Source organism: Echinops telfairi, unplaced genomic scaffold (genome assembly GCF_000313985.2).
Source record: "Echinops telfairi isolate 266 unplaced genomic scaffold, ASM31398v2 ScPeMD7_1;HRSCAF=3_0, whole genome shotgun sequence".
NCBI classification, from domain to species: domain Eukaryota; kingdom Metazoa; phylum Chordata; class Mammalia; order Afrosoricida; family Tenrecidae; genus Echinops; species Echinops telfairi.
In genome coordinates this window covers 17,282,526-17,294,392 of record NW_022103896.1, presented here as the reverse complement: position 1 = coordinate 17,294,392, position 11,867 = coordinate 17,282,526, and the positions used below count along the sequence as shown (strand labels likewise).

Here is an 11,867-nt window from a genome sequence, read left to right as displayed (position 1 = left end):
AATACCAGGCAGGATCTGATTCTTCACTCACTTCCTATATTTCTTGGCTATGTAAATTAATGTTGCCCTTGCTGTTAGCTGCAATCAGATGGACTCCTGATTTATGGAATGAATCTATTGTGATCCAAAGGTTTACACTAGCTGACTATTCAGAAATAGTTCACTAGGCCTTTCTTTCTGGTCTTTGTTAGCCTGGAAGCACTGTTGAAACCTATTCAGAATCTAGCCAATATGTAAGCATCCACTGATATAGTTTGTGGCTGTGCTTGAACGCCATTGGGTGGGTATCAAACCGAGGTCTCTGGGATGAAAGGTAAGAACTCTATCACTGGACCACCACATTTGCTCCCATATAGCTGAAGGATGCCTGGCTTCATTCAATTTTCTGATGTGTTGGCAGTGTAAAGAATAGGATTCAAGGGACAGCAGTGATCCCCTTCTTACCCCAATTGTCAGACTGTCTGCTATATCTTTCTTTCCATTGATCCAGGCAACTTTCTGGAGTTCTTTTAATGCTAGTTCTGTTTTTCCAGTTGCAATCAACCATTGGGCAGACTCTACATTCCCACTGTATGAAAGAAGACAGATATATTGTGATATGGAAATTTTCCCATTTCAGCGCAGAGAGGTGCCCTATAGTTCATGGAAAGCAACCATCTTCCCCATGCTTAAAGCTCTCATAATTTCAAAGAACACTACATCTACTTCTTACTACCACAGTTCTGCCTTGATCTTTTCCATGTTATGCCTTGAAAATGAGAAGAATAATGTTCTGATTTGGGACCATGAGAAAGGGATTCCCCATCTCAACTGTGAATTGTTCTATATGTTCACAATGTTCTATATTGTGGTGCAGTGGGTTGAAGAATGAGGCTGCTAATTAACAGGTCTGTGGTTCAAATCCACCACTTCTTGGTGGAAGAAGGATGTGGATGTCTGTTCCTATAAAGGTTGACCATCTCAAAAACCCCGTGGAGCTGTCCAGCTCGGTTCCACAGTGCTCACGCAAGTCAGAATGTAATCAATGACAGCGGCTTTGGGTTTTATACCAACCAACAGTGCCAAGTCATATTCTTAATCTTTGTGACCCAGTAGGGCAGAGCAGAACTGCCCCTGTGGGTTTCTGACACTGTAAATCATTATGCTATGGGAATAGAAAGTCTCATCTTTCTCCCATGAGTGGCTAGTGGTTTTGAGCTCCTGACCTTTCAGTTAGCAGCCCAACACATAATCCACTACACCTTTAAGGCTCCTTTCAGAATCAGTGCCATGGCAGTGAGTTTAGTTTTGAGTTGTGGAGCAGTGTTACAAAGCAAAGATGTCACTTGGAAACACAGGTGTGCATGTCCCAATCCATGTATCTTAAGTTAAGCAGTTTTCCTCTGTCCTGTATCAATGGGCTCAAACATAAAACAACTGTGAGTGCAGCACAGGACCAGGCAGCATTTTGTTCTGTTGTACAAAGGGTCACTATTAGCAGGAACCAGCTCAAGGGCACCTACCAACAACAACTCTATCTGACAGGGTCTCTAGGAGTAGAAGTTGACTTGATGCCAGTGAGCTCATATGCACACAAAAGCTATCGAGTTCATAAAGAAGATTTAAGAAGAAATGATACCTTTAAATTAAGTGTTGGCAACGAATATTGAAAATATAGAGAACTAAAAGAAGAACAAAGAAATCTGTCTTGAAAGAAATACTGCCATAAAGCTCCTGAGAGACAAGGAGAACAAAACTTCATCTCACATATTTTGAATATGTTGTCTCTAGTGGCCAGTTCCTAGAGAAGGACATCATGCTTTGGAAAGCTGAAGGTCAGTGAAAAAGAGAAAAATCCGCAAGGAGATAAAGTGACACAGTGGCTGCCACGGTGGGCTCCGGCAAAGCCATGATTGCGAGGATGGCACAGGGCCGTGCAGTGTTTCGTCCTGTTGTACACGAGGACACTGCGACTTGGAACAAACTCAACAGCACCGAACAACAAACATTTGTGGGGAACATATGGAATGAAAAGGCAATGGTAAGGAAAGGGAGAAAGCCTTTAGCTAGCTCTCAGCACTCACTAGACATATAAAGACTCACAGTGGAGAGAAACCCTATGAATGTAAGAGATGTAGGACAGCCTTTAGGGGTTACCATACCTTATAATATATAGAACAATTCACAGTTGAGATGGCCCATATGAATACAATCAATGTGTGCTTCACTTGCCATTGAAGAGCTTACAGTGGAAACATTATTTTATGTCAAAAGAGGAGGAGCTAATAGTATTAATGACTGTATAACCCCACTCAAGGGGAGTGAACAACAGAATTACATGTGAATGGATATGTTGGATGGTGTAAGATACAGAAATGAATAAATAAGGGTTCCTGGGGGGTGGGTGGGGGGAAAGGATAAAGGGGAACTGGTATCAAGGATTTCAAGAAGAAATAAAATGTTTGGAAACAGATTGTAGTAGCAATTGTACAATACTCCTGGGTGTGCTTGAACTATGGAATGTTATGATATTTGTAAGAGCTCCCAATAAACTGATTTTTAAAAATAATATGTAAATAAAACTGAGATATTTCATTCTTATTACTATGTTTGCAAACAGCAGATTTATGGAATTATGCAATCAACGAACAAAATTTTTCAGTGAATAAGAAAGCAATCATTCAAAGAAAGAGCCATTAAAGTGGCTCTGGCTTTAGGGAGAAATGACAGTGTCATTATAACGGTGGGACAGTGTTCATCAGTATTTATTACTTACCTAATTGACACACAACTGTCCCTTCTTAAAATATTTGGCTATTAAAAGTGTGGCTGTGCAGAATAGTGTTGAGCAAATGTTTGGTTGACAGTGTATCGTATACAACAAAGTGCAGTGGTTTTGTTTAAGAAAAATTGAATTTTCCCATAAACTTTCGAAATCCTCTCACATAAGCCCAACTATATGCATTCTGGATAGAGCAAAACTACAGAACCAGTGAAACAATGCACGATTGTCAGACATTCTCAGTGGAAAGACTGAATAAGGAAAAGATCAGGAAATTTTAGGGCACTTAAACTTCAGAGTGATACAATCATGATATATAAATTGCCCTCATACATTGCTCTACCCCACAAAACTGTACAACTGGAAAAATAAACTCTAATATCATCTATGGCATTTCACTAATAAAGTTATCTCAATTTTGGTTAATCAAATTTAACAAATGTTTCACATTAATGAACACTTCTAATATTAAAGGGAAGTATCTATATGTGTGTGGGTAAGGTGGAGTATATAGAGAAATGCTCAACTTAATTTTTTTGTGCACCTAAAAATTAAATATACATTAAAAGTACTTGGTCTCAGTCTATGAATTTAAAAGAAGAAAACAGAAGGATAAAAGGGTTTTATTTCCAAATAAAGAGAGAAATTAGTTACTTTTTTATATTACTTAAAAATTTTACAATGTTTGCTATTATTGGAGCATTTTCTTTATGTCCTCATCATTTGCCTCTGGAAAAAAAAAGGTTTAGTACAATTAAACTATCAATTCAGTTTATCTAATACATTTTCTACATAGCTGGATACTTTAGAAAACAAATTTTTCTTTTTTGTATATTTTTATTCAGTATTACTAGATGACTGCCCTAAGTACAGACTGGTGACAAACTAGGGCTTAGAAGAAATAAACAAAATTTTGTTCATATCAATCTTTTGAGTATTGATAAGTAGCAAATTCCACATACCATAAAAACAGAAAGCAAACTAAATAAGGGACAGAGATGAACAACTGGATCGTATACCAATCCCGGAAAACATAAGCCAGTCCACCCAGCAATGCCTGGCCTGCGCTCCACGCAAATCCTACTGCTGCGACGACGGTAGGGCGCCATTTGGAGTTACTCCGTTCAACGGCCTAAGAGAAATTCAGGAGAGTAAATAACGGGTCACAGAGACCTCTTCAAAATTTTATTTCAACATGGGCACAGACGAAAGTAAACTTACCAAATACAATGCTGATGTTTTCAACGGTGCTCACAAAAGCTGCCAACAGGAATCTCAAAACACAGTAAGTGGGAAAAGTAGGAGCAAAGGAATAGCAGGTACCAATGGCTCCGGACAGCAGACAAGAGAGCAGCAACACTGGCTGTCGGCCAGCTCTGTCATGCAAGCAGCTAAATTAGTCCAACAATGACAACTGGCCTCACAGAACGTATTTCTGTTACATAAGAGAACATTCCATCAATTCTTGGACTCATCTGGCTTTCCTAGAGCATGTCCCTAGGTTGTCTCTAGAGTGGGCAGACCCAGAGAGCCTGAAAATAAAAGCAGCGGTAAAACAGTACACCTTGAACTCCCCAAATTTGAACTCCCCAATTTGAGCTTTCCAGTACCATAAAGTAAATAGAAATAGTACATTTTAAAGAAAGCGCGAATAATAAAAGTGTGGACAGTTTCATATGGGCTTCCATTAAATGGTCCAGTGTGAACACAAGTTATGAAGAGGACTCCATGGTGGTCCAGGCTCCAACGTCTACTCTCAGTGTGAGCATACTACTCAGTTAAGTGCCCCCAAATGTATTTTTGGTAAGACAAGATCCTAAACGTCACACAATTACTTTCATTCATAATTAGTCAACTGCTCCAAGCCACAATAGTCCTACAGCTTGTGGGAAAAAATATCTGGGTGATTTAGTGAATAAATGTGTCTCCCAAATGATGACTTCCTAGAGGATCTTCAACCAGGAAGAAAAATTTTTTACTTTAATTTATGAGATTATTTAGAGTCTAGTTCTGGAATAGCTTGCTCTTCCATTAAGTGATTTTTATGATACCTTTTCTCATACATTTCTGTATTACAAAAGAACAAAATGCCACTCACAATTGACCTAGGGTATCTCTCATCTCTCCAATTGTTATATACCTTATTCCTTTTGTCAGTAATAAAAAGGGTATTACCAGCTTTTTCACTGACTTTTGATGTGTTTTACAATTGACTTGTTTACCAGATTATCACATTCTATCTAAACAACTGAGATACAGATATAATAATTATCACCATTTTAAAAAGAAGATAAATAATCCACACAGTCCAAAAACAATGGCTATCTGACAGGTAATGGCAAAATCAGGGTTTACATGTTCAATATAAGGTCTTTTAGCCTAGGCTCTTCATTATTGCTCTCTTGTAATTTCTTATTATTTCTCTGTCATGAATTAAAGAATACATGTTTTATTTATGCATTTTCAATGTTGTTGAACATTCTTCTTGACTACAATGTTTAGATAAATTAAAGTTGTTATTTGCATAAGCCATCTTACTCTTTCTGTCCCATCAAAATAAATCTTACCAATTTGAATATTGCCCTATTTTAGAGTTCTCTCCTCTATCCATGTCCATTTATTGAATTACTTCCTTCCTTGAGGATAGCATTGTCATCTTACATATTTTTTTCATCTTCTATAGTATTACCCTAATCCAATTCACATGGAAAATTTTCCATATCTTTTGAGTGTGTGTGTGTGTGTGTGACAAAACATTTTTATTTTTATTTTAAAATTAAAAGACCAGGTCTAAGTTTCCAAAGTTAAGTAGCATAATAGTTGATGCTTAAAGCTGAACATTCTTTTCAAATAGCATAATAGTTGATGAGCTTGAAGCTGAACATTGCTTTCTTTGGTAGAGCATTCCATCGGTGGTATGTCCACCAATAGAGGCGGACCCTGCACCCTGCAGGCCACCTTTTTTTTAACAAAAAATTAAATTGTGAGTTAGCTGGGGGTTTACACTTCAGATCATCAACTTTGTATTCAACAATTTAAACTATTCAACACCACCCTCCCATCTGCTTATCCTCTCCCACTCCCTGATATCCCTTATCCCTCCTGTAGATTACCATCTTCCACTCCACCCAAGTCAATACCCATCGGCCAACCATTTCTTAATCTCCATACTTCTCATATTTTTATCCCTTTATCACATTGTTTTGCAAACTGCTACCAAATCAATCTTCTCCTGTTGATATTCTGAGAATGCCAAATCCTTTAAAACAGCCTCACATACAAAAAAATAGAATTTCAAACCCTTCTGCCTGTTTTACCTACTATAATAAACATAAAAATTAATAAATGAGCATCCAGAGCACTTGGCAATCTCAGATTCTTTACCTTGTATTTAGTTATTCTCTTTATTCCACTTTTTATCAATCAACTTTTATTACTCAGCTCTTCTTAGGATCACTTACCTCTCCACTTTTAATTATTCCTGTTTGATCACCTGAGATTAATCAATTTAGCAATGCCTTTTTGAGGTTCATTTCAAATTTTAAGTCTGATAAATTTGCATGATGGAGTCTAGTCTTCCAAATTTTCACATCACCTTGAATCATGTTCATCTTTATTATTTGGCTTATATCTTCTGTATTTCTTAGTTTCCCTTTAGTGTGCATCCCTCTTGATAAGAATTTACACAGGATATTTCACATTATAAATACTTAGGGAGTACGTAGCAAGTGTCTTGTTTACTAAATTAGACTTACCTGTCAGAAACTATTCCAGTTACTAAACCCATAAATAGCCCTGTCATGTAGATGGCCTGAGAAAGGGATTTCATCAACCGAAAATCACACACTAAATCCCACTGAAAAAGAAAGAACAAGAATCAAAATCTTACGTAATCGCATTCAAGAAACCATAATTAATAACTGAAGACTATTTTGTGTATTTTTACATTGTTTACAGCAGTATAGAATTTACTGTGTGCTATTTTCTAGGTGTCATTCTAGAATTTGTTAATATAGATCTAATTAAGACAAATGTTATTTGTATAATGAGGATGCTTACATTCTCATTATAAGCCGCAAAGAGCGGTTTACAGTAATTACCTAAAATTTCAAAACAAAGTAATAATTAAGCTGGGGTGGTGGTGAGGGGGAAGGCATCTAGCTTTTATATCTACTATATTCAACAATTCATATACATTTTGTTTTAACTCATTGATTGCAATACCCTCAATGTACGTATCACACTCCCTCTATATTTCCTCTTTATTTCTTAACCCTCTGAACCTTGTCCTTGAGTAAATGCTGCCATTTTGCTCTTAAATGATTGGTTATGCTAGCACAGGGGTGAGTTTAGTTCTAGACCTGAAGGGTAAGGGCCATTGTCTCAGGGTACCACTAGTCTACCTGAACAGTAAAACTGGTGTCTTTTATAGCTACATTTTGTTCTGCATTTTTCTACTCCCACTACTCCACAGGACCTTCTAATGTGATCCTTTATAGAGAATTTGGTAGTGGTATCCAGGCACCTCTAGTTTGGATCTCAGGGTCATCATGGAGACTGTTTGTGGTCCTTTAGTCAATTGTTTTTATGGTTTCCATGGCTTTCTATTTCCATCAGTCTCCTTTCTTTTAGATGGACAGAGACCAATGGTTGGATCTTAGATGGATACTCATCAGCATTTAAGACCCCAGACCCAACACACCTGAAAAGAATATAGGAGCATTGTCTTTGTGAACTATGCTATGTCAAAAGACCTTGTTCCCTTGATCTCCCACGCCCATGAGTCACTCCTTCAAAGAGTTTTGTTATGCCTAAGAAGTATTTATAATTTTGTTTCCTGTATGTTTCACCACCTTTATGGATACATTTGCAGCAAACATAAGCATATACATACAACTTTGCTCTGTAAAATCTTTATATATTCATAGGCATATTTCAACTTTCCCTCCCACATTTGTTCAGCCTGCATATCTATCTCAGCATCTACTCGTAGGTCATTCCTGTAGCAGAATTATGTATATAACACCATTTATCTCTGTAAACCTTAACTCTTGAAATCCTCCCAATGTCTTATAATCCATCATTTTTTACCCACCTCCTTCTTGCAGCAAGGCAATAATTTGAATAAAATGTATTCCTTCATTCATTTTCTTTTTCTCTCCTTCAAATCAGATATGTTCAATTTATTTCTCCTTTGAATTTAGTCAAATTCATAGCTGTAAGATCAAACTAGGATCTTAAGTTCATAATAATGAAAGTAAAGTACTTTTGATTTGCAAGATGAAGGCTTAAATAAGACATCTCAAATGATCAATAAGCAGAGTATAAATTATAGTGTCGAAAATATATGATACTGAAGTTGTTTTTCCACAATACTAGAGTATTAAAAATTATAATAGTGGGTTGTGTTATGACTTAAATCTTGCCTCACTTGAGGTCTTAACCTCTGTACCTGTAAAAATAATCCTCTTGAGCAGTAAAATTTTCTTTTGCTATGTTAATGGATTGTGCTGGATGGGTGTGTCAAATAATTTTCTGAGTTGTGCCTTATTAAAAAGGAAGACAGAATTATAAATCCATACATATAAAGGAACAACTTTAAGTGAGAATCCATCTAAAACAGATGGAATTCCCAAAGATTCCTGGGTCTGCCCAAAAGGGAGAGTAAATGATGATCTTTTAATACAGACAGAATATAGCCCTGCTAACAACCATCTGTCTCCTTTTGAGTGGGAAGACATAAATGTTCTTTTAATCTGAAAACAAAAGTAGTTTTAGCTTTAACTTTCCAGATTTAATTTTTGGATTTTTCAAAGGTTAAAAATTAAATAAATGCAGTAGGTTTTTAAAGACAGTATGAATAATGAAGGTGTGGGTGGTTTCATGGATATTCCATTAACTGCCCCAGAGTGAACACACTGTGTGAAAAGATGAATCCATGATAGTCTAGGCCCCCAAATCCACTCTTACTGGAAGCATCATACTAGGCTAAGTTCCCAAAACTATACTTTTGGTAATAAGACATTAAATTTTAAATAACTTATTCATTTCACAATCAATAAAATAGTACAAGCAGCAGTAATTATACAATTAATGTAAAAGGGAATTATGCTCATCTGGAACCTCTATATAAATCCATAGGCAGTCATTGAAAAACAGAAAAAGTGGGTACTAAGTTTTGGAATCAGGAAATATATGTATCAGGGTAGACTAAGTGGACCTAAACCCAACCCTGGTATTTTCAATCACCTCATATACCTGTCAAAACTAGACAATGAGAGTCCAGAGCCAGGGAGACAATTTAATTTGATTCTATTCTAGCTGGCCAGGGGAAAAAATAAAAAATAAAATTCTCTGATCTAATAGGGCACCAGCAGTCTAGATAGTACAGTGGGCCCAGATTCCCTCACAGTGATTCTACACACAGATGGGGAGGTCCTGCCTGTCCTGGAGCCCTACACGGGGCTGTGGGAACACCCCACCCCCACATCCCAGCTGTAGTGCTACATATAGCACAAGGCAGGTATACCAGTGGACTCCAGCGCTCAAAACTGAGGTGGGAACTGAAGTCTGGCTGCTGTTGTGATCTTGCCTTCAAGAGTAATACCACCCAGCATCTGTGGAACCCTACATCAAGCGGGCACACCTCCCTGCTACCTTGAGGAAGAGTTGGAACTCCTAAAGCCCCACGTATAGGTGATCAAGTCTCAGTTACCTCCTTACTTACCACTCTATTCCTTCTTTATTTACTAACTCACCCTTAAATCTTTCCCACCACAGTTGGTCTCAACAGGATCAGGTTTGTTTTGTGTTTTCTCTCACTTTCTTTCTTCTTTTCCCTCTTTTTTTCTTTTTCCCACTTTCTCCTCTTCTCTCACTCTTTTTCCTGTCATATGCCACTACTGGCTTCCAGGCCACTACCCTCTGCCTAGGGCAAATCAACCCAAAGAGCAGGAGGAACTCCAGGCTGACCTCTGTGGGAGTGCTGCACACCACACGAGGCAGGTGTGACAGCCATCTACAGTGCAGCACGCTGCTGAGGAAACCTCTGTCAAACCTCTAAGGTGATCTCACCAACTAGGGCAATTCCACCCAGCACCAGTGGGTCCCTGCATTAAAGTGGCACACCAACCTGCCATCGTGGGGCCGGGTTTAAACCCCTCTGCCCCCACATTCAGGCAATGAGGGATCAGCTACCTCTTTATTCTTTATTTCCTCCTCCTCTCTTACTTCCTTCTTTACCATCACAGCCAATCTAGTGAACACAGTTGAGTTTTCCCCCTTCTTCCTCTTTCTCTTTTCATTTCTTTCTTCTCTCTTTCTTTGTTCTCTTCTCCTCTCTGCTTTTATGATTCTCTCCTCTCTTTCTCTTTCCTTCCACATGCCACTGCTAGATTCCAGACCCCTATCCTCTGCCTAGGACAACTCTGCCCACTCAGGGGGGGAGCTACAGCGTGCCCCCTAAGACAGTGATGCACACAGCACGAGACAGTGCTACACACAGCATGGCACGGGGTTCAGCTATCTCTTGATCTATTTTTTTTAATATTTTCTCCTTTGCTTTCTTTTTTCTTCTTTTTCATTCATTCAGTTTGTTCTTCTTTCACTTTTTTCTTTTCACTTCTTCTACTGTCTCTTCTCTCTTTCCTGCCATCATCTCTGCAGATTCAGTGATCCTGTTTTTTGGATTATTTTTTTATTTATTTTTTTACTGTCTTCACTTTTGTTTAGCTGTGCATTTTATTTGTGTGTGTGTGACTGGGTTTTAGTTTGCTTAGCATTGTTGCTCAAACCTTTGTTTTCCTTCTCTCTTCTTCTTCTCTGCCTATCTTTCATTTCACAAGCCACTAGCAGCCTCCAGGCCACTCCCCTCTGCTTAGGGCAACTCTGAAGGCCCAACTGGGGGAGCTCCCACCCATATTTGTTGGCTTTACACACAGCTGGGAAATCATGCCAGTGCTCTTCCATGCATCAAGCAGCAGGGGTTTCTCCCCCTTGAAACAGTGGGGAGAACTCAAGCCTAAAGCCTGAGGCCCTACAAAGGGTTGGGGAAAACTCCTACCCACCACTGGTGGGCCTCCATGCTTTTGTGGGAACACCCCTTGGTAATTCCTCTTGACAGAAACAGAACTCTACACCAAGGAGGGTATACCCACATGCCCTCCTTGGCACTCCAGTTGCAGAGGGAAACAGCATATGATACCGAAGTACACCAAGCATCGTGAGGTTTCCTTAGAGATCAGCCAATGAAGCAACACCCTCATGGGCCCACAACAACCCGACCAGCTACACATGAGAAGACTATCCAACTCACATTCCAAATAATGGAATTCTGATTGGATAGGGTAAGAGTGAAGCAAGAGGAAGATATAGTAATAGCATGACTCCTCAGTACAGCCAATGGCAGGTAGTTCATATAAGCACTCATATGAGTTCCCCAAGAGAGAGCCCAGTGCTCTACGGCTCTGGAAGATTGTTCCAGGCTCCTCTAAAATAACACGTAAACAGCTACCAATCCTAACAGCCTCAACTAAAAAGCAGGAGAAAGAGAAGACAATGCCAGAAGACGTCATGAACATAACAGTGTGCATAGAAGAAGAAGACATTGAGCTGCCACAGAAAGAAACTTTCAGAATGCTGCTTGGAGTCATATAGGATTTGAGGGAACCAATACAGAAAATAGGATGAAATAATAGAGGAGATAAAGGCAACGCACCAAAGGGGAAAAAAAAGACTTAAGGGATAAATACAAAATCCAGTGGAAAATGGACAGACTTTGCCAACAGACTGGAGGAGGCAGAGAATCTCACCAGTGACCTAGAGGATAACCAAACAAACCTCAGCAAACGGGAAAATCAGTTGAATAAGCCAATCAGAGAAGCTGAAGAAAACTTGAGAGCCGTGTCTGATGCTATGAATAGGAACATTATTAGAATAATTGGAGTGCCAGAACAAGACACAACAAAGAAGTCAACAGCAAAAATAGCAAGGGAATTCTTAGAGGAAAACTTTCCCAGCTTAATAAGTGAAAATCAGGCAACCATTCAGAAGGCTGAAAGTACACCAGCCAGACTGAATCCCAAGAAGTCACCAAGACACATAATTG

The 11,867-nt window shown here is 38.7% G+C and overlaps 1 protein-coding gene across 1 annotated transcript in view; it reads right to left on the bottom strand.

Moving 5' to 3' along the window:
• Positions 1-211: 211 nt before the first annotated feature.
• Positions 212-11,867, bottom strand: part of LOC123521334 (solute carrier family 22 member 22-like) — a 21,476-nt gene continuing 9,820 nt past the window's right edge. Inside the window, exons 2-6 of the mRNA XM_045287046.1 lie at positions 6,517-6,617; positions 3,982-4,137; positions 3,724-3,891; positions 445-568; positions 212-301 (exon numbers count right to left, since the gene is read on the bottom strand). Of these exons, the coding sequence (XP_045142981.1) occupies positions 212-301; positions 445-568; positions 3,724-3,891; positions 3,982-4,137; positions 6,517-6,617 (639 nt within the window). The remainder of the gene's footprint in view (positions 302-444; positions 569-3,723; positions 3,892-3,981; positions 4,138-6,516; positions 6,618-11,867) is intronic.